The 24,562-nt window shown below is 43.9% G+C and overlaps 1 protein-coding gene across 3 annotated transcripts in view; it reads right to left on the bottom strand.

The window, feature by feature from the left end:
• Positions 1 to 24,562, bottom strand: part of gse1b (Gse1 coiled-coil protein b) — a 137,109-nt gene that overhangs the window by 15,303 nt on the left and 97,244 nt on the right. For all 3 annotated transcript variants that reach the window (XM_058088499.2, XM_058088497.2, XM_058088498.2), the window contains exons 3-4: positions 5,553 to 5,750; positions 101 to 309 (exon numbers count right to left, since the gene is read on the bottom strand). In XM_058088499.2, the coding sequence (XP_057944482.2) occupies positions 101 to 309; positions 5,553 to 5,750 (407 nt within the window). The remainder of the gene's footprint in view (positions 1 to 100; positions 310 to 5,552; positions 5,751 to 24,562) is intronic.

Consider the following 24,562-nt stretch of genomic DNA (forward strand, 5'->3'; position numbering starts at 1 on the left):
ATGAACATTGCAGCTTAGATGCCACACAAGGGAAGAAAGGGTGTATACAAGCACAGAAATAGAACAGCTATTAGAAAAGGGCTCGTTTTGTTTTTTTCACCTGGCGTCCCTCGCTCCTCCAGAGGCCGTTGCTAGTCTTGGTTGGCGCAATGGTGACGACGGGTGGAGTGTTTGGCACGCTGTGGCCTGCTGGGGGAACCAGAACAGGCCCTGGACCAAGAGGACCCCTCTTGGGCGTACTGACTGGAGAGCTGTGATTGGTTGCTGGCGATGACACTGGGGAAGATTCACTGCTGATGGAGGAGGCAGCTGAGGAATAACAAGAGAAGAGAAATTAGTACGATACAAAGTGTAAAAACAAAAAAAGCAAAGATGATGTTCATCTGTGCTTTACAAAACTAATAAAAGGAGTACTGATCAGTAAGGTAACATGCACGATCCTGCAGCACATGAATTAGGAACTAGGTTTGGTCAATGATTAATCGACATAAAGATTTAATCATTCTCATAGACGTTGAGGGAATTGTTGGAATTTCTTCGTACAACACATTTTTCAAGTATTTCTTGCAATGACAAAACAACAATTTGTTGACCATTAATTTTACAGATTCGTAGATCAAGTCAATTTGTTCATATGCCCATCGCTCACAAAAACCCAAAGGGGAATTGTAGCACTACAATAGCAACAAATAACACAAACACACACACACAAAAGGCCAGATGGATGGCCCTAGGCCGCTATTATGGAGTGACAGTGAGTACGATGAGCAGCTCTGTGAAAGTCAGAGTCTCATCACACCACGGAAACACAGCTTGAGAGTAAAAAAAACTCACGGTGAATGTATACACATCCACACACTGATCAGCAATTCCTCTGCAAGCACACACACAAACACTCACAGCAGGTGATGAGAAGCTGCCCCAATGGGCTTCTCTGCTGCGCTACAGAGGCTGTGCCACATTAACAAAACCCTCCAGAGACAGCCTTTAGCACAGGGTCACAGTCTGGTCACATGCCTCGCTTTCCTCACTTGTCACTTCCTCTCTCTTTAGTCCCAAAGCTCCCAAATGATATGCTCACATTCACACGTCACTGTAGTTTCAGTTACACAACCGCATACATTTACCTCACTGTATGCAGATAGCTCAGGTTGCTAACAAGGGTGCCCACTTACATTGTCTGTAATCCTGACCAGAAGGTCTCCGTAGCTCATGCCATAGCTCATCAAAATCACAGCAATATGCTGTCAAACTGTGTCAGCATCGTCTCAATGGGACGTACACATCAGTAGAGGAGTGTAAAAGAGCATCCTTGTAAAGGTAGTGTGAGCATCGACAGAATGTGCTCGCAATAGTCACACAAAAGACAAGCAGCTGAAACCACAGGCCAGTTTCATGTCTACTTCCTCCGCACCTATATCACGCCATCAGAACAAAAACCACAAGTCTTGTCCATATCGCCATTTTTTCTTCGCAACGGTTACCGTGGCAACTGAACAGACATCATCATCTCACGGTGGGTGCGGTCAGGGCATTGGCAAATTTTAAACCACCTCATTCTGACTAATACCACTTAATAAAAGGAAGCAATCAATAATGGCAGTCAGGCGACTGTCCAGAGATCTGACAATCTGTGGTGAGAAGAGATGTGGAGGTCCACGAGGGGCAAGAAGACAACAGTGGTGATGACACGTGAGGTGAGACATGAAAATGAAAAATGAGATGGGAGGTCACTGGGATTAAAACAACTGCGAGGGAGAGTGCAAAAGAGGTGTGAGGTGAGACAATAGGTAGATGACAAGTGGTGCACATGGGTGAGTAGGGTGAGGATGTTGAGGAAGCATATCTTGTCTACACAGAGTCAATTAGTGGCTTAATCCTCCCCCCTCACCTCGGAGAGCCATTACTTTCCCCTTCAAGACTAGGCCAATCAATAGCTGCCCACTCAGCCTGCACAACGAAGGTAGGCTTAATACAGTTCTTGTGTCACAGCCTATTCACTCACCACACACATACACACTCAGCATACATGCACAAGGGAGGGGGAACAAATGAGGCTAGAAGGAAAGAAGAGGCAGAGATGAGATGAGGGAGGGGTGATCACACTGATACAGTACTGCTAAGCAACAGACCTCCACTCTATTTCTCCCACCATCCCCCCACCAACCCCTTGTTCCATCTCCTCTGCTTTTTCCTCCTTTTCCATGTTATGGCAAGACTGGAGAAAAAGCAGCAGGGCCTAAATAAATAAGTGAGCAGCAAGACAAGCAGGTGAGTGGGAAAGGGAAATCAAGGAGCAAGCTGACAAATAATATTAACACGCAAAACCTTGCTGTGATTCCTTTACCAACTCACTTGTCACCAAACACCCACACACTGCTTCTCAACACCCTACCTGATTTACTTGTGTAAAGAACAAAGACCATACTATTCTATCACTTCTTCCAAAGCATATGATGCTATTTAATCTGTATTTCAATATGTTTTCTGTTCTGTTCAATACAATGAAACAGGAGTTAAGAACATTCAGAGGAAAGCTATCACATGCCTTGATTGAACCTTGACCGCTGGTCAGTGCTGTGCAAGTCCATAGTTCCTATGAACTAGTTCAAAGTTCAGTTCAGTACGAATATAGTGGTCACCATTTAAATTTTGAACTAGTTCAAAGTTAGATATAAAATAGATGATAGATATTGCATATTGCAAATGAATATTATGGAATGAAACTCTCAATGATGGGATGGAAGGATTTAGAAGGACAGTGAGAGAGAGAAGGGGGTCTCAAGGAGTGAGGAGAGAACGTGAGCATGGCATCTCATGCTGTTTGATTTATGTGATTCTTCTTTCTGGATCGCCTTCTCTATTACCAGTCTCCACTCGCACAGCACAGCCTGCCTCCGCACTTGACCGCACAAGCTGAGCCACACATGCACACACATTGAAAGCACGGTACTCATTAACAAACAACAAACCAAGCTGTTGTAAGGGGCTGTGGTCCCTGCAGAAGCTTTTGCTTTCAACCGTGACCTCAACCAAAAAAAGCCAACATGTCACCAAAGCTTCTCAGCAGGTTGTTTATTTCAGTGCAGTAAGTTTAATTATGATTCAGCTGGATCGCTAACCTTTACACAATTCCTTAAATTATTTGGTGTTGCCAACTTGCCCCTACCGAGCTCTTCCACTACTGGCAAACTGCCTAATCCACCCCATCAAGAAACCCTCACCACCTCTCCATCCCAGCATGCATTACATGAACATCAGCACTTAATTAAACCATCCATTTCACACCTGGGGTGCATAAAAGCACCCAGCCAGTCCTACATCCATATGCCACTGCACAACACATGTACCTCTGCACACATCCTGACGGACACAAACAAACGTAGCATACACCTGCTCCTGTGGTCTTGGTCACACGCTGACGGCACACAAAGCCTGTAAATCTGCATCACTGTCTATGTGTGTGTATGTGTGTAGTGGGGGGTGTGCCGGAAGATAGGGGGACACATTATTAAGTGTGTAGTGGTGCCAGAGAGGGAAAAGAAGATGGCGGATGAAAAGAAAGGGAACAGAAAGGAAGCTTGTGTGTCTTATGCTGACTGTACAAATTGCACATTGCACTTTAATGCAGCATGGTAAGTGAGGTTTTGGGGTGCGGGCTTGAGGATGGGGTGTTGTGTCCTGTGTGTTGTCAAATGAGCTTGTTTGTGAGTGTGTCAGTAACAGTCACAGCCTGAAGGATTTTGCCTTGAAGATAAATGCACAGCGCAGCCAGGCTGTGCAAGCTCCAGGCAGGCTCCAGATGGAGAGGTCACAGACACACTGCCTCGCTGTCCCAGCATGCTCTGGGTTCCAAGAAACAAAAAGAGCCTCCGGACACACACGCACAAATGTGCGCATGCACACAAAATCTGATAGACACCAGGTTTTTACAAATCTGCTAATGACTTCATCATCATCTTTGTTTTTCTTGCCAATCTTGTGCACCTTTGGTTCTCTCTCTGTGTGTTCACTCCATTTCCAGGCAGGGTACAACAGTTGGTATGAAACCAGTTATGACATTCTGCTGGTGCGTCTATAAGCGTGTGAGAGGAAACAACTGTGAGGATTAAACCCAGATCTGCCTAATTAATCACATATCAGCGTGCCATGTTTTTTGAGGCAGCGTGTTATCAGCAATCATTTGTGTGTGTGTGTGTGTCAGTGTTTTGTGCCGCTCTGATACTCATTATCCATCACCTCCCTCTTCAGGGCAGCACTCAGTACACAGAACTATTCATTATACTTGCCACAGACATCTGACAATGCATGTGTCTCTGCGTGCACGTACGCGTGAACAGCAACGGTGCTCTGGGACTCAAATCAGTTCAGCAGCTGGAGGTGGTGATAGCAGCACTCACACCAAGCTAATTCCTCCAGGCCATGGGACAGTGAGTCATGCTATCCCATAGACAGCATGCTGCACAACTCACCTAACCACGAGATTGAGTCAAGGCAGCCCATGAAAAGACGGCAGCAGCAGGCAGCGTCTTGCTTGCTTAGGAGTTTGCAAAGACAACTGTCTGCATGTGTGGAGGTGTTGTGGTGTGTGGCCTATAAATATAGGCTCAGCAGACAGAGACATGGCTGCAGCTCCGGGGGTGACATGCCTCTTTCCACCCCAGGGTCATGGCTCCAAACACAAATGGTGTCTCTTGCCCTTGTGCCCCAACGACTGACTCATATACAGACTACATCCGAGACCAGCCAGGCCGTATAATTAGCATATAAATATAAAGTTTTGCGCTTTTTATGAAAAAAGGGCTTCATCAGCCATGATCTGGCGCCTAATGGTACACAATGAATAACAAAACTTTGACTTGAATTTACATATTCTCCTCTTGCAACATTATGGAAAAAACATTAAAACCCAAGCAACCATGCCAGAAAGGAAGAAGAAAAAGTATTATATAAAAAAACGTGCCCAAGACAAAAAAAAAAAAAAGAGTTAAAAAGAAAACAGGTGACAGGAACAGCTTCTGGGAGGGGGATTTTGATCTTGGAGTGGAAAGTAATCAAGCATGCATGCAGGGTTGAGGATACAAAGTGAGATGAAGAAGAGAAGGATCGAGACAGAGGTGATGAGAGCCGAGTCTTCTCTCTAGCTGCATGTAATAAATTACATGCAGGGGTGCTATGTGACCTGCAGAGGGGAGATGTGATTTAAGAGTGAGAGTGGACACCAGAGCTGGCTGAGTCTAGATTTACAGTACATATGAGAACACAAATATACATTACATACACCTCGATAAACTTCATTAATATTTTTTGTATATTGTATTTTATGTAGAATCATTTGGAAAACTGTATGATGGGGTTCATGCAAAAACCATGTACTTGACATACATAAAGACCACATTAAGTGTCCCAGTAAAACGACATAATTCCACTTGAATCCGCCACTATTAGCAACCATGACAAGACATGCACAAATACGTAGAAATAAATCGGTGGCATAAACACAACAGAAGGAGGCTTTGGAGACTGATTTTACGCTACCATCACAATGTTACCTCGTGGTTCTTCTGCCTGTTTTGCCAGTTTTCTGAGGGCTGCGGCGAATCCAGAGTGAGCTGACTGTGAGGCCGGGCTTCCATTGGCTACGATGGAGCCGTTAAGAGGCGACGGGGTGAGGGGGCTGACAGTCGCCGTTGTACGGGTTGCCGTGGAGATCATTCCTAAGGATGGTGACTTTGGCTCATGGCTCATGCCTAAAAGGTGGACAGAAGAGACAGGAGGAGCATTTCAATACTCGTTTAAATGAGCGAGCTGTCAAAAATGTCTCCAGACATTAGTAAAGAGAATACTCTACTTGAATGAGGACGATGCAAATGAACAAGAGACAAAATGGATGCAAAAAAGGACACATGCAAAGCAGCTCCCATGCACAGTGACAGTGTGCTGCTGAGTTTCTGTGACAGCTGGAGCAAATGGGGATTGGTGGTGTGAGGGGGCAAGGGGCTTTCATTGTATAGTTTTGGGTCAGAGGTGGAAGGTTACGAGGGCAGGTCATCCTTCCTTAGCCAAGAACTAAAAGTCTGGCTGTGTGTCTGCTTGAGGTTAAAGGTGAGACTATGCACTACACAGGAACGGCACATGCTCTGACACGATCTTGGTGATTGTACCTTGTGTGTAAACTGTGCGTGTTATCAGCACTCATGGAAAAGGCTGATTGTTAGCGTAAGACAGTTGGAGGGGAAGAAAGGGCGGAAGGTGGTTTCCTTTCCTTTCCTTCCCGTGTGTGTGTGCGCGTGTATGTGTTGAAAGGTGACACTATGTTGACAGCCCCTCAGTCAGTGGAATCCCTAAATGCCAGAAGGGCGTGTGGTAGCCTTACATGCTCCAGCACAGCAGACACACACAAACACTTGAAGGGCAGCCAAGAGGACAGCCTTATAGTGTATAGTGCATAAAAATGGTCCATTTACTTTTTTTCTAAAACGATATATCAATACCACAATTGTATAAATGAGGTTTACATGTGAGTTTACCCTGGAGGCTGGGGGGGTGTTATAAAAAGACTGTGGAACAGAGTTACACACAACCCTGCGTGTTTGTTTGACACACACAGCAGCAAGTCAGACATGACAGAGAGAATAACATTCCCATATAGTCCTGCTTTTAACCCCCCAGTTACCCGGTGCACTCCATGTGAACCCGGCGCACAATTAATAATGGAGTCAACAATGACTACTGACTGAACAATACACACTGCACCATTGGGAGAATGGCAAACACACACACGCACATGCACAAACACTGCCCTGTCCAGTAATGCAACTTAGATAACCCTCTTTGTGGTGAAAAAAGACTGCAAAAGTAAGCAAGGAGTGTAAATGTGTAAAAAAAGGCTATAGGTCCAACGCACACATGAATCTACACAGTGGAACAAGACAAGCGTAAAGCTTGACAAAACACACAGAGCCACACATCCGGAGGTCTGGCCTCAGTTCATGCCCCCCCCCCCCACCGCCAACCCCCTACCACCATTCTTCCCTCCCAAGAGACAAACAGATAGCATGGCTGTAGCTCCTTACTGCATAAAGGAGTGGAAGCGCCTGGATCCCCCATGTCTGCTGCATGTTCAGCCCACACCAGTGCACACCGGCGGCCACTGACAGGACGTACACCATCTTCCTGCTCAGCCTCTTCCTCCCTCGTGTCTATCTATCTGCTTTTGCCCAGCCTCGTCCGCCAGCTTTGCCTCCCCGCCTGCCTTTTCCTGTCTGTGGCGCTGCCTCTCACAAAGACCGTTTGGAGCTTATCTAACAAAGCAACACACCACACGCGCTGCCTATCTCTCCCCTCCGTGCTCTCGCTCTCTCCCTCTGAGTGAGAAAACAGAAATTCTTAGCCTAGCAGCTGCTGTGATGTCACATGACCTCAACCCCCCCCCCCTCCCCGCCACCTCCCCACCCACACATAAACCTCCCTCCCTTATTCTTACTCTCCCTCCTCCTCCTCCACCCCTCTCAACCTATAATTCCTTGGCCATTTGTAGATAACACACACAGGCATGCATGCCCTACCAAGGCGGATTGGGGGAAGGTGTAAGTGAGCGAAAGCAGAGGAAGATGCTCAGCCCTTCGCCACGTCTGACCCCTCTGGCGGGTGAGCACAGGCTGTATGCATGTGCATGTATTGATGCAATTGAGAGCACTAAGGGTTGGTAAATTCCCTTCTTGAGAAAGAAAGACAAGTTGAGGCCTGTGTCGAGCCCTCAAGCATTGTAGATTATAGGAGCATTGCCCACAATGAGCTAAGATCAGTTAGCTTCATGGGCATGACTGGCGTGTCATGACTATTTTGGCATTCAGAAGAATGGAAACACTGACTCCATAGTGATTTCTCTCTGCACCAAAAGCAAGATGGTGCATGTATGCTAGACCAATAGTAAACAGGGTGATAGTGGTGGACAATACAGGAAGGAGCACAAGTGTTGCTCCCTGCAGAGGTGTGAATGTGTCCTTTTTGTGTATGCTGTACTTCCTTCTGTTACTGTACACCTCTTTTCTCAGCAGAAGGAGAGAGCAGGCAGGCTACAGAGATGACAGCAGAGAGGTATTACCTTGGGACGGAGCTATACGGTGGCGAGAACAGAGGCAAAGGTCATCCCTAGACAAAGCACAATTCTGTTCTTCACAACATGCTCTGGCTCTATCTCCCCATCATCACACAGCCCAGCCTGCTCTTATCATCAGGCAACCACCAGGACCCAAATTAATCAGTTATGTACTGTTACTTCTTCATAATAAGGAAAATAGCTTTAAATGTGACACTTTGATGACAAAAGCATAAAGAAACACAATTTAAGGAATCAATTATTACATATAGAATTTAAATTAGAACACCTAGTTGGACACAAATCTTCATTATAGATATTGAGGAACATTCTATACAACTGTGTGGAACTAATGTTTTCTGTCCCACAGTTGACATGTTTCCATCTATATAATTATATGGTGTAACACTAATATGTCACTGAGGCTCACAACATGCGCAATAAGAAGTCAAGCAAACATTCACAAGGCAAGCAAGCCCAGGCTTTAATCAGTGAGAACAGTCCACACAACTCAGGCTGCCTCCTGCATCCCTCACATACAAACACACTTGGTTAATCCTCCAAGGCTAGGTGACTGTAGGTACTTCAAATATCCAGCAGATGGTGTCATCTCCCAGTTAATTGGTTAATGCACACATAAGGTGCTCTTCCCGACCCTTTAAATCCAGTTGCAGTGAGACTTGAGGTAAGTGATTTAACTGAGAATCTTAAAAGTGCATCAAAGTCTTAAGTGATGTGAATACATGTTTTGAATTTTGGAAATCATGCACAAGTTCAACAGTTGCACTGACAACCTGAATTTTAAAAGAATATATTACTGACTGTGCTTCCTCGAGCTCTTAACCCTTTCATTCCGTTACACCCTGAGGGAAAACAAAACAAAAGGCCTAAAGAATGGAATGTAGATTACAACAACCCACACACTTACAAACATTATCCCGCCCATAAACACACACACATACACGCACACAAACACACACACACACACGCGCGCGCGCGCGCGCGGCTTGAGCAGATTAACTGCTAAATGGCATACAGTAAACATGCAGTTTTAACACCACACTGGGAGTAAAGCCGATCACTAACTCCCGTAGTCAAATAAACACACAGGTCCACCATTTTACTAGTTGGAATGTAAATTACTTGTTCTCTCTGTGACTGTCTCACAAAAACACATGCACACACACACAGCTACATCAAATAAATCCTCTTGGCTCCTGTGTGCCCCGGCCAGTGGGTAGATAATACAGTGGCAGCTTTGGCAAGTGGTTAATCTTTAACCAGGAAGGGATTTGCCTATCAGCTCGTTAAAACTAGCAGTGGCGTCCCATCCAACTGATCTAGCTACCAACACGTCTACTAATACGCCAGGTTCAACGGAGCAAAGCTGGAAGAGGATTGGCCCACAACTGTGGAAATATCATTCACTCCAAAGGGAAGCAGATGCATTTTTAACTAGCTTGGCTTGCCACACTTAAGTTTTAGGAGCCACTGGCTAAACAAGTGTGGCTGCAATTCATTGACGTGAAATATTTGGCAAGGGAGGTGATTATACACTTTTTAAAATCGAGTTCCAAATTCTCGTACAGTTAACAATGTTTGTTGACATTTTCCACTGTGCTAATGGAGCAAATACACAATGTGTACTGTACTGGTTGTCCCATAAACCTGTTTGAAGGGTTTGACTTTATTAACAAATGTTCTATGCAGGAAAACTCTTCTTTGTCAGTGGATAATCCTAACGTATATGTGTTGAATGCTAACAGGAACAACAGTTGTATAGCTGCATTTGACTTTCATTATTGTGTGACCAGTAAGCAGACAAGTAGAAAAATAGCTCAGATCATAGAATCTGATTACTCCGAAAATAGACGGTGTCCAAACCACAGTGAGAGAAGACTCAAGAATTCAGTTTGAGGGCAGGTTCAACTTCCTGTCATGGTGAAATTAGTCAGGGTTAAGTAGCTCAGCCACTTGCACAGGAGGGATTTTAGTGTTAGCGTGATGAGAATGTGTCATCCGCTATGGCTGACAGCCTTGTTAGCTAGCTAAAGATGTGCTGACAAGGGGGTGTAAGCGTGGGAGGAGGCCATGTAAGAACATATCTTACTATAGACAGACAGATGTAGAAATACAGTAGTAGTGATGCTGCAATGAACTCACAAAATAATAAAAAGGTGTATAATTGTCATACTTCTGGACCTAACTTTACGTAAACACACAAATGCTAGGGTACAAAAAAGCACCGGGGTCACATTGTCAATTTAGGTCAACAGGCATTCTTCAAAAAGGTTAAGGTAGGTGAGGCACTGATGGTGAAGGTTTGACATAAGTATACACCAATGTATGTCATCACCCACCCCCACACACACACTTTTCTGAAGCACAGCAGGAAAAACCTGCTCTAGTGGTTCTAGGTTTGTTTGACTTCAAAGATGAGATGTCAAGACAATCTACCCTCAGGCACGAAAGAACGGATGTGTCTGTTTGTGTGTTTGCACATGCACAGACACCTGCAAGCGCATGCCTGAGTGCATGTATGACACCTCTTGGACCTCGTAGCAAAGGCCAAGCCATCATATCAAGCATATCTTACAAAAGGCAGCTCTATGACTGCCGAGCTGGAGAATCAGAAAGGCAGAAGCCAAAGAAGTGAGGGTGAGAAACAAGGGAGTGAGGAGTGAGGAATCAGGAAGAGAGCCAGGGAGTAATGCCTGTGTGAGAGCTGTCATTATACAGCAGGCCTCCATTATGCAGCTACAGCACAGTACATCTCTCTCTGACCTCACTTGCTCTCACTGTCTTGAGTACAAACACACACACACACACACACAAGCGCAAAGAAATAAAAAAGGATTTATGTGTGCACCTCATTATTCATCTCTCACCTCCTACTTCTGCTCTCCTCTAGTTTCCCTGCACACCACCACCACCTCAACCTGCCTGCCAGCAGCTTGCAACAAAAACACAAATTTCAAAAGACCAGACTGCATCTTTTCCCTCTAGTCACCTTCCCCTCCTTTTATTCGGAGACACAGAGAGGCAGTGTGTCTTGAGGGTAGGCACGAGCTCAGATGATTTTCTATCCCCTCCCCGCATCCGACTCACCCACGCCGACAGCACCATTTCCTCTGTCTGTTAATTACATGCTGACTGTGGTGGAGGTTGCTGTGTGTTGTGTGTGTGTATGTCATTTGGGGAGTGTGGCTGTGTTCTTAGAGGCACCAGCGTGGGCGCGTGACAGCACAGTCTGGTTACGCTTCACAATGCTGCTTAGGGTGCAAGCACACATATGCAAACACACACTCAGACACGCAAAAAGCATGCACACATTAGTGCCTTCTGTCTTCTCTGGCGCTCATGGTCTATGCCCCGAGAGTCAAGCTGTTGTCTGTATGGCTGCACACTCTCAGCAGCCTCTTGCTGAGGGGGATGCTGCCCCCACTGCTCCTATAATGACAGGGCCAGCTTCAGCACCAGCCCAGCTGTTCGACTGAGAGGAGAGCCCACTCTTGACTCACCCGTCCTTGCAATCAACATCATCATCATCGTCATCTACGTCACCACCAGGTCCTGCTGACCTTGTCGTTTAAGCACCTGCTGCTGTGACACGGGGGAAGGTGGCAGAGCGGCAAGACATGACAGATGCTGCGTTTGTGAATTCAGACGCCCAAATGGAAGTAAACATGTAGAACAGAGGCGCTGCCATTGACCTTATCATGGCTTGTAACTGTGCACTGTTGCCAAGATTCCAAAGAACACACACAGGCTGCATGTGATGGTTGGTACTATATAGATTAAACATTCTGTTTTCCATTTTCTCCCTCCACACCTCTGGAGATTAAAGTCTACAACACTTATTCAGTTGAGGGTTAGATGAAGCTATAGCCTATCCCAGTCCACTAGGCATATGTAGACACAGACAACCAGTGTCACTAAGGACCTGATATTACTGTATGTTGGCCTGTCATCAAAGCTCCCTTCTGGTCACTAACTACTAACTACTACTCACCCACGCAAAGGGAGAAGATGAAAACTGCAAACAGAGATGCCCAAAAGGAGATTCCTCGATGTCCTGCCCATGCAAGCAGCATAATAATCATTAGGGCACCATGCAACCTCTTTTTTTTTTGAAATCCCATTTAATTGAAAAAGATAATAATCAAAATGTAAATATTGTTATCTCAAACAGCGCCATCCACTCTAATAAACGATGTGCCTTAATCTCCAGGTTTATCATCTACTTGAACAAATAATCAGTAATCCTGTATTGTATGCCTTACCTCGAATACACATGTGGTCCCCAACAATTAATGGCCAGGGCCCACTATTTGAGGAAATATGGCCAGCATTATTTTCTATGGTTACAATGCTTTTTACCGGAGTACAGGCAAAATGAAGCCAATAAAAGCGCAATGGGGATTTATTCATGAAGGTTTCCTTACTTAGTTACATTCAGAAGCCATTCAGTTATTTCTATTCAGCAATATGACATGAATGTGCAAAAATGAATTGATCTTAGATATAAAAGAGCATCTCTACAAACAGCAGCCACATAACGCAAAGTAATCAACAAAGATCAGGTTGAAGACGGTGAGCTCTGTCCATGAGCTGAGCAAAATACGCAGTATGACAGTCAGCTGATGTCACAAATGAATGGTAGTGACGTGTATGTGTGTGTGGCAGTCAGACACAGATAGAAGGAAAGGAGACAAGATGGTGAAATAGAAGTCGGAAAAGACTGTTGTTAAAGAGTTCCCTGTAGCACAATGCTTGGTTAGCCTATGTCACTGGAGGAAGGACAATCATAAAACTGATAGACACAATCACACACAGGTGGAGCATGCATTATGTATTGCGTATACTCATATTAATAATGCTGAATGAAAGAGGTGAGACACTAGTCAAGTATGGTCACTGCTGAGTGTGTGTATAAGTCCCTTATCTAGCATGCTCATATTGCCTGCGTTGTGTTTATTTAGCCTCTGCTTATCAGCCTCAGTGGTACGACAACGGCAGCAGCAAATGGTGGCAAACACAAACGAACACACACGATCCACAGATATCTACAGCAAGGTTTGGAGTGGTGAGTGGGGCAAGAATTACTCAAGCCAACGACAACCATTGTCCCACACAACTGACTCTGCTCTCTAACGTGATATGGTGACAGTGAGTCAAACTGGTTTGGACGGTTTAAACTGTTTAAACTGTGAGGAAATGCAGCCTATTAGTTCTTCCCTTTGCGACATATTGTGTCTTCATAATAAAATGTTATTTAACTAATGACAGTCTGTCAAAGGTTTTTTCTATAAATATTTTGATACAGCTCTTTTAATTTATCCCTTGTGTATCTGTGCAGGTGTATTTAATGATGTGGACACATATCAAATTAATTTCCAAAAACATTTTCATAATTCAACACAAGAAACAAGTGTTTCAACCACGCACTGCTCATGCCCGGGTGACACATGGACATACCACCATGCACGTTTGTGAGCACATAGCAATTGGTGAATAGCTTGGAACTATAGAATCAAAAACAATGCGCACTGAATAACAAGAAATAACCGCAGGATGTGTCTGGTTTGCCGTGCTGTACTTGACAACTTCCTGGTGTGCTATTTGATTGGGTTGTCCCTACCCGGCCGTCCTGTCTGTCTGTCACTACACAATCTCGCTCATTTTTCCAGGCAAGTGCTTTATGACTTCTTTGTTCAGCTGCCTTAAACGGTCCAGCGTCCCTTTACTACTGTTTTCTTAAACATCCCTTGTCTCCAATGGGTGAAGTCATCAAACAGAACCCAAAATGTCAGAAAACCCAGACTGAGCTCTTGATAGATTGGCAGATGTGGTGACAGAAGAGGGGGGAAAGTGTGCGTATTGGCCAAGCCAAACCTTCATTTCCCAGACATCCAACAGTGGTTTCTCTTCCATCACACAGGCAGACCACATAGCCACCCTGCCCTGACACACAAAGAGAGCGGTTTGCGTGCACTGCCATTTTCATACCATCTCAGGACATTGTTTTGTAAAGCTAGTCAAAACCAAGGCTTGCCAAGTGAAAGATATCCCCATCCTCTCTACTGAGGAACTATGCAAAGCCATGCAAAATACCTTCTCTCTCGCTACAGTCAGTAGTATTCAAAGGCATCAATGAATTTGTTGATCAGGAAATGCAAAGAGAGTCACCTTTAACTCTTCGCTCCTTGTGTAAACAGTAAAGGGAGCTGCTTGGGACGGTGCTAATCACTCTCCAAACAGCGCCAGGTGCTGATGCCACAGACAAACTGTCACCAACACTTTCCTGAACACAGCTGCCGTCAAGCCCCCCCCTCCCAGACACTCACCACACTGCAGGCGGGCCCAACACCACACACATTACAAAAGGCCCCTGACAACATGCCAACCTGTTAAGTTCACTGAGTAAAAGGTTGAAGGACTTGTGGTGGAGGGGAAACGCTTGGAATGAACCAGCTTTGCATACATCATCTTACACGCTCATCAGATGCTCAACTATTAGACATATCGTATGTTCGTCCCTTACAAGGGAACAGAAATCCAACAGGCTTCTTCTGAGAAAAAGATGAGAATTTCTTTCTCTCATTGTCAAGTCTATCCATGCCGTTATATCTTAATGTGAGGCAGAGAGCTTGTGAGTAATTGCTGAAAGTATAACTTGAATGGCACTGAAGTGCAGACCTCCAACACTTTTATGTCAACCAAGTAGTTTTAGTGTAATCCAAGAAGCAAATAAACACATAAAAACAAGGACTCCTGGAGTAATAAATCAAACAATTTTCCAACAAGGACAGCACACACATACTGTATGTATGTCAAATACAGCACACAAACACAAACAATTACTAAGGGCGTACTAGTACTAGGCCTATCGCATCACATTTGGGCTCACTTTGCACCGAAAGTCAAGCACATTCAGTACACTTCACTCCTTTGGTACCACTGAAAAAGGTGGGCCAGTGTATGGCACGATTGCATGTACATGCACACACTCACATCGCTGAGTTAGAGAATGACTAATGTGATTACCCTTTGCAACTTTTTAATGGCAACCAATAATAATTTCATCATCGAAATGATTAGGAATACTAAAAATAATCCAGAAGCCAAAACCCACGGCATGCTTACTCACCTGCGCCTACTCTACACTCATGTCTGCCACAAAGATGTGTCATTTAATGAATGCCACCGCTCCTCGAACAAATAATATACTCTACCTGTGGATAAATATACAGCCAACATCTTCCCCAACTAACTTGAAATAAGATTGGAAATAATCCACAAACAGATGAAAGCATGAATGTTCAATGTGAAGAGGGATGGCGAAATGTACCCTTGTCCAACAGCCCCAGCATTCAGGGTTCTGTGTAGTCCCCTCCGCTGCAGCCGAGCGCTTTCCCTGCAATTCTCCGCCAAAATGCTAGTGGTGGTGAGTCAACACTCTGAGCAACCATGTCACTTGTTGACTATTTAGCTTTTTAGTTTCCTTCCTCGCGAACAAATTAAGAAAGAGATGCAGTATGCTCCTGTGCCTTTAAATCAGAGGAGAAGGTGTTCGAAGGTGGGCTATAGCATGTCTCACCAATAATCAAACCAACCAATCATAGGTCTTAGTGTCGGTGCCTGTTGCTTCAGTAGCAATCACAGGTGTGCGGCGAGTGGGGTGTGCGCATGCGCAGCTACAAAAGCAGCTGTTGTACGTGCCCGCGCTTCGAGTGCTGTGAAGGCGCGCGCTTGGGAAGGGTTCAACACTGTCCACCTGCCGCGCACACGCACACGCGCACACGCACACATAGACACTGAGGGTCACATCCTGGAGGGCACCAAATGGTCAAGAACATGTGTTTCTCGACGAGTGTACACAGGAGAAAATTAGCTTCAAACGAGCCCCACTAGCTACAACACACTTTATTTGATTTGAATAACAGAGTAAAGAGAGTTTAAACAAAGGCTTTGTGCTGTGTTTTGCATGATAATCACATCAACTAGAAGTTAATTTGAGTGGGGAGGTGATTAGAGAGGGGGGGTCAAACCTTCAGGCTAATCTGCTTTTAACAGATAATTGTATGGCAAATTCTAACAAGACATACATTGAATAAGTGCTAAACACTTGTATCGCTACTAACTCGCACACGTACAACACCGGCAAGACAGACTATTTTCGTCGATATAGTTACGACTTCCTGCACAAACCTCGCCATATGCTCGCTTCTTCAGTCCTAAATGTTCTAAACGCCACACTCACCGCAAACATCAAGAATGGGCTAATTCCAGGCTTGACTGAATAACGAGTAACGTCCTGGCGTCATAGGCGGTTTAAGCACGGATCCATCTCTCCCCGTCGAGACTTTTGTTGTCACGCAGGAAGCTCCGGCAGTACAGACGAGAGAGGAAGGTTTGCCGGCTGCAGAGAGCAAGAGAGCAGGGAGGTGGGGCTTCCTCTTCGACGGGGGCAGGACAGACAGACACGCCGGAGGAGGGGAGTGGAGGGTAGGGGCATAAGCACCTGCTCCCCCACCCCCTTCATCCACGCCCCCAAGCCTGAAAGACAGACTCTTCTTTGCACCCTCCCCCTACCCTACCAATGACATAAAAACAAAGTGGTCACTTACTGTTGCTTGCTAACTATTATGGGGTACCTTCAACTTAATAACACAATGTTTTAGTCATGCAATATGCTCAGACTGGCCACTTCATATATTTGCACAATCTAATGAGAGTACCGTTATTAGGGTCAAGAGTGAGCTGGAGCCTACCACAGCTGGCCTTGGTCACTATACAATTACAGGGCACATACTACACAGACAATCAACCATTCAAACACATATTCACAACTATGGACGGTTTTGAGTCTCCAGTTTACCTAATATGAGTGTTATTGAACTGTGGAAGGAAAGAAGCCACTCAAGCATTGCGAAAACAATCACAATTCACACAGACATGTGAGGCTTCTCCATACTATTTTATATTTATTACCACATATACATGTGAAAATGTGTAGCTTTTTATTGTGTGAATATGCTGCTGACACCTTAAAAAATATTTTCTTAGGTGTAGTATATATTTATACTGTATTATTTGAAACCTATGTAGGATATGATATACACATATTTTGTATATATAATATATGACAACTTTGAAAGTATGCCTCAGCAAAAAAAGGAAAACAAAAACCATGAATCAACAAGTATCTCAATATACTGTTGTATCTATGAAATATGAGCTCTATCAAATTGTGCATTTTCACAATGCAGACCTCTTTATTCATATTTTGTATTCATGTTGAAAACTGTGCCTAATATTTTGTCCGTACAATAAAACTATTCAAATGATATATGATCTGATATATGATGATGTGTAGTTCTACACCACTCCAGACTGCAACCACAATAGTAAACATATTGTACATCATACAAACCAAAATGAACCATTATAGTTAAATAAATGTAGTAGTTAATATTGAATTAATCCACAAAATCCATTTCCCCCCTTTTCTTCTCTCTAATCACACATCAAGAATACAGTCAGCCCGCTAATATGAAAACAGAATAATATAATAGTGTTGTATTTTTTATTGAAACAAGCAACATGTGTAAAGAAAATGTTCCTTTGTTTTGCTTGGGGATGCACAGCCCATATAAGATAGAAGGAGGTAATTCCTACAAATGTCCACAAGGGGACAGCCACCAACCAAGAGCACAGTGATGATGACAACCTCTACCAACCCGGCCTGGTTTATCAATGGTCTTACTGTGGATTAGATAGTAGCGGCTGCACAGATTGTAAAATCAAAGCCACTCTTGTAAGCAATAAGGGCCGCACTGTTCTCCTAAAGCCGAGGATGAGAATTCAGGATTAGATAGGTGATGCTTGCATACTAGAGAGGAAGTGTAATAATGCACTGGCTGGATTTTTATCTAAACCTGCACCTGCACCATGGAGCACAGCAGAGACACTCTTAACAGCTCATATTTGCACTTTAGATGCCGTGACCTTACCCTTGAATGTGCATTAGGATGCAGTGAGTGATGTCGCCTGTTGTGCCTTGCCTTTCATCCAAGTGCTTGTGTATCCCTCACCTCTGTTTGACCTGCTAGTGAGAGTGAGCAGGTATAATGACACAGCACAGACCTCCGCCTCTTGTGTCTCACGCCGTCTGTGCTCATACCCCTTTGGACAGCTTTCTCTTCACTGATGGAGACCCCTTCTGTTCACTTATAGCCACATAACCTTCTGTTATAATTTCTTTTATTTAATTAGTCGTTTTATTATAGCTTTTATTGTTGAGTAATTTCTGGTGATGTGTCTTTGATGGCAGTGAGAAGTCTTCACACCGGCATTGCAAATTTTCCACAAATATGTTTCGGTATTAAAGGATAACATTATTATGCATGACTTCATTAAGTGTATCATTGAAATGTTATTGCTGCACAGTTTTTGATAGCATATGCTCATGCATGCTATATACGATCCCTCTACAATTGCACATTTGTCTAATGTTTTCAAACTGGGGGATGCTTCCCCCTAGGGGGTGCCCGGCATTATGGGGACGGGGGGTTGGGCTACCATGAGCATGTTTCATTATTAACCTTTTAGTTTTTTCAAGAAAATATTCAATTTTGATATTATTATTTCAAAAGGTTGTAGCTTGAAATGGCATTTGATAAAGACATACTGGAAAGGAGAAAAAAATAATCAGTATGACCCAAAGTTTGTGATGGGCGTCAATTCACTTATTATGACATCACCAGGCTTAGCAATAATCAGCACCCTGTCTCCACAATACCCAACAAGCTCATCAAAATGTCTGGTACACTTTTTATATACTCTTCACGCAAACACAGGCTGTAAGGAGGTATTTTTCTGTATTATATAGCTCATCTTTTTCTCCTCTATCTTCTTTTATCCCCCACCTCGACATTGCCACTGCTAAACATTCCTCTTCATCTCTGCAGCCTTTACCCCACGCAACCCCTCTCTCTCAGCAGCAGACCTGGCCTAAGGCAGCGTTTGCTTAATTTAATAAAGGGACTTAAGCTTTTGAGAGGCTTGTGAAGGATCTGACTGCTGTTACATTCATTACAATCTATCAGCCACTGGAGACAGAGACGGCATGGCTGTGTGGAAGCCGGTGCAGGTTGCAAAAATGGCTCTAATTACATTTGGACCTATTTGTCCTCACTAGAGGAAAATTAAGTGAAAATTAGTGAATATTATGGAAGCCCACCCTCCAACCACCCTTTCTCAGAATGCCTCTTTCACACTTTTCAAACTCACTAAGACAAATCTCCCACACCACCAACAACCCCCAAGTCTCATGCATCGCCTCCATTACTTGGACTAAATGTGGCAGCTCTTCTCGCCTTCACCGTAGGGAGACTCAAAAAGGCGTCCCAACCACTGCCACTCAATGGTGACTCTTTGAGGGTTCTCTCCATGCTATCCTACATCCAAATCATTTTTTTTGTTCAACCCATGTCCAAGATTGCACAGCGGCGGTTCTGGCAAATCGACACCATCTTTCATGTTTTGTTGACACAAATTAACAGACCTATTATCATCTTCTCCTACCATCACCCAACTAGCAGCCAAGCAGATAAACCAGCTCATATTGACTAACAATTCCTTCCTTTCTCTTTCACATTTTTAAAGTGAAATAGCATGTTTTAGGCTCTTGGTCTGCAATATAATTAATATATTATCACATAACCTGAAGGCTGAGGTCCAGCGGCACCCACCCCCTTACAAAACTTGCTTGGTTTCATCCACATCAGGTGGTGGACGTTGATGAGTGCTGAGCATTAGCAAATAAATTTATTTTCTTTCCCCCTCCGCGGCATGCCCTGGAGAATGCCGCCCTGGGCAATTGCCCATTTGGCCCATAGCTAGAACCGCCACTGAGTCTGCATTAACCAAACAATTCTGTTATCTTTTGAGGCAGCGTGTAGGCACAAATTAAGAATTAAGATACATTATACACCACATAAACTAGGTTTGAGCACTCAAAACTGAGAAGTATTATCTTTGTAAATGGTAGCACTTCGGATGCAGCCTATGTATGTAAAAATGTATTTGCACAGATACGGATGACCGGCTGGGCCAACGTGTGCTCCCATCCTTGGCAGATATTAAATAGAGGCTAATATAGCTAATTAACATTCTGATGAGAAGTTGAACCAACAGCACAGGAGCAGCTAGAGTGACAGGTTAAACAGGGAGAAGAAGGTGGAAAGCAAAGCCCTCTATTGTTGAACCTCATCTTGCAAAAACACAGAAGGGGCTGTTAGACTTGAGTATGCATGAGTGCGATAATCTGTTTCAAATCTACTTGACATCACTGGAAATATGCTTCTTATCTGCTCCCTCCCACCTATGTAAATACATGCAGATGTATGAGCACATGGTGTAATGTGACATAAAGCAGAGCAGGGAAATGGAGATCTTAAATGAAAACGAATGGAGTAGGAAAGAGATCTATGGATTGTTTGGCTCTGTTCCCTCCTGTCTACCTGTGTGTGTGTGTGTGTGGTGGGCCCTATTCACAGACATGGTGGTAATAGGCAGGGGGGGAGCCAGGATGTGTCTGAGCCACTGACCTGCCCATTAGCTCTCTCCACTCCGTTAAGCCCCCACATCGATCACCCAGCCGCACATCATTGATCTGGAAAAACAGGCACGAGAGCACTACACACCCTCCACCTCTCAGTATTGGTGATTGCATGTGTGTGTCTGAGTCTATGGATGTTATACAGTCGGAACACTCCCCATTAGGGCATGTTGTTGTATCATTCTCCAATTATTCAAATGTATTCCTAATTCCCACCTCTCTGCTGTGACAAAATTAACAACGTGCACTCATCTATTAGCTATGTTGGCGGCATCTAATTGTTAGCTGTCAGTGTGAATGTTTTTAGCGCTCAGCGGCAGCCTTTAAAACCTTGCGGCACCTCACCCATGCATACAACCAAGGTTCAAATGAGTTACATGGAAGCCAATTCCCCGTAAATTCATCCTGCAGGGGTCTTGTATATATGTCAACATACAGTAGTACTAGTATGACGACGCAAGCACTTGCATGTCAATTGTCAAGTATATTCTTTACTCAGTCTGGGTTCAAATGCAGGAAATGAAGGATGAAGCATAACGGAATGAGGATATACAGGTAAAGAGCGAGGAAAAATGATGAGAGACGGGTAGCACCAGATGGACAAGTCGATGCACATCAGTCAACACAGCAGATGTGACTGCCTGCTTCCTTTCAATGTATTACTTTCTCTCAGCTGTTCTCGTTGCCTTTTTAAAAATATGCCTCCCCTTAATAAGCACCTCTAAATATGTTTGTAGAATGCATACACACATGCATTCTTAATGAAGAGCAGTCCGAGTATTGTTGCTTAAAACAGTATCATTACAGTATTTGGAACTTGTGATTTCCTATGTCATTTGCCCAAGTAATGTAAAATTGTTATTAAATGGGGATATTAAATCAAGTTAAAATGTTTAACGTACTGTAATCCACGTGAGCCACATAAAGGCTACAACCATGGGAAACTGTCTGACCACCGAACATATCATGGCACATAAACCTTAAACAGATGGCACAGGGATGTTGATAGCCAAACTAATTATGTTTCTAATTATAACTTAACAGCAAAAACACTGTTAGGTATTCAAATTGAGCTGATGATTGATGCTTGTTCAGTCTATACAAAAAGTACCACTGCTTCTCTGGTTAGCAACGCATGTACCGTATTGTATGGAATGTATGGGGAAATGTGCAGGAAACACAGCCGGGAGGTGGTGTGTCTGTATGTGCTGATGAGTGAGTTCAAGTCCATGCTAATAGGGTAATTGCATTGATTTCCATTTAGCTTCACCCTCTGATGTTATTTACAGCATTTAACCTAATGAACAAGGCCTTCCTCTCCTCTCTCAGCTCACTTTTTACAAGTTGTGACATGCAAGCAAACCATTATCCCCTATACCCTTTGTCCCCAATTGCATTCCCCTTTCTCAACAGCCCAATCCATTATTCAGCCATTAATAGCAGCCATTCTTACATTTCTATTTGATGTCTGATTCATTCCGGTATCACACTCACTCTGCTTCTATCAGGACACTGAGCCTGTTTGAAGTGTCCATGTTTATCTGATGAGTTACACTTGCATGTGCTGGGTCTGAAGGTGAAAAGTGGGATAGCTTTTGGTTTTCGGTGGACAAAATGTTCAGGTGATGTTTTATAGCCAGATTGTGCTTTATCATGGTGTGGTATAAATAGCCCATGGGTATCCTACATGCACAATTTCAATGCCATTGTTTTCCGGTCTAAATTTAGTGCTTACATTCTTGACTGATGATGACAACGGTCATTGTGTAATCCTAATTTACATTTAGTAGCATTCTGCAAGAGTATTTCTAATTATGCACAAGATGGCTCTGTCACTATTTCTGTTATGACACAGAATGTGTAGGATAGACTGTAAAAGCTTGGGGTTGATATCACTTTTAAATGTGTGATACTTTGCGTTACCAATGTCCAGACAGTGCATATGTGAAAGGTGTTGGAAAACTGCCACGCGTCCTAGCTTCCAAAGGCAGAATGTCACAGTATTTTTGGAATGATTCACCGCTGAACTGCAAATCCTCAGTGCTGCAGGCACTTGTGAAGCCTGGACTGCATTGAGATGGGCGTGGCGGCGCACCAGAGGAAGTGTCCACATCTTCAGTGTGACGCAGTGAAAATTTCGGGACAAAACAGTACGACAAAGATGCACTGAAAGCCCGCCAGCTCTGACTTCTTGGCGCAGGCGAAGCGCACCCTGTGGTAAATTGGCTGACAGGTGCACTGTGCAGACAAGTCACCAAAACCTCACTGGCAGGTTTTTTAATGTCAGGCACATTTTAATGCAACCAGCAACCACTATTTAAGGATGTCAGATCAAAGATGTCACACATAATGCAAACTCAACCTGACAGCAGCTGAAAGCATAATGCCAACCAAGGCCGGCTCTACACTTGGGCTTGAATAAATAAATGGCTTGACCGCCCAAATCAACAGTTTAGAAGTGCCCCAAAAGGACTAAATCACATTCACCTTACAGGGTCGCCCATCTTGATCTATACCTCTCGGCGTCATGCATCACAACAATAGAGTATATTAGAGAGAGGGAGTGTGGTGCTTATTAGCATGCAGCAGACAGAATGTTGCATTAGTGCTCCATTAATGTGGTGGTCACGTCCAGCACAGAGGCAGACTGCATCAGGCTCATCATCCCTCTTCTGCACACATCAAGGACTTGACAAGAATTTGAAACCTATCACGCTAGTTAATTAAAAAGGTCTAGTTTCTCAATCTGTGATGCGGGTTGGTTAAGAGAAACCAGTGCTGGGACAAATAATCAGAGCAACAAGCTTTGTGCATGATAGCAGAAAAGTACATAATTGTTCACAATCAAGTCTCAATCTTTTTTCAGTGTAGGCCTTATTTTTGTGAAGCTCATCTTCACATATGATACATCTTATTTATATCCAAAGAGTGCGTGGGTGGTATAGCTTGGTACTAACACCATACAGACACTTATGTGCAAGTGTGTGTCGCACATACAGTATAGTACGTTTGAATGGAACATATGTCATTTGAGTTCATTCACTGCAGTGAATTACTTTGCTCATATATTTTAAGATTCTGTTAAATCAAATGAGACGACACCTTAGGAGGCGCCACTGGGGATATATTTTTGTGTTGTAGCCGAAGGAAAGAGGACTCAGAGTCCGGCTCATCCGTGTTGATGTGAAGTGTTGTTAGGTGGTGACTCCTGAATATGGTGTTGGAGTGCAGAAGATCTTGGTAAAGGCACATGAAAAGAAATACTCAGTCCATTCACTTAACCTTCCTTCCCTCCATTTGTTTCATTGAATACTGGGGCATGTAAGCTGCAGAGTGTCTGCTTCTCTCCCAATGCAGCCATCCATTAAATCTTAAAAATGAGGCTGATGGAAAGCACTATGATAAAAGTTACAAGTAACTAAATTGTTAAATACTATCGCAAAAAAAGAGTTGCAAAATACAAACCTTTAAGTACTACCGGTCATGTAAGGCTATTTATGCATATTTAAAGTACATATATAATAATGTCTACCCCTTTTTGTTATCTTCCCTTTCCCTCTAACTGCCAATTCATCCTTTTTTAGCTCTGTCAGCCTGGCCTTAAAACACCCACTTTCTTTGGACAAACTGAGGTGTGACACATTAGGTGTTTGCTCACACTCTTTACATTCCAAAGCAACATAAGCTATGGCTATGAACATTAGAAACACATTCCTGAAGCCAAGCACACGCTTCTCACTCCTCCAACACACTTTCCCTGCATGCAGATGGTACGTGTTCAAACCAGCAGGGCAGCACTGTGCATGTCAGTGTGTGTGTATGTGTGTGCATGCGTT

The sequence above is a fragment of the Doryrhamphus excisus genome, linkage group LG13 (genome assembly GCF_037039965.1).
Source record: "Doryrhamphus excisus strain RoL-2023G ecotype Guam linkage group LG13, RoL_Dexc_Guam_v1.1, whole genome shotgun sequence".
Lineage (NCBI taxonomy): Eukaryota > Metazoa > Chordata > Actinopteri > Syngnathiformes > Syngnathidae > Doryrhamphus > Doryrhamphus excisus.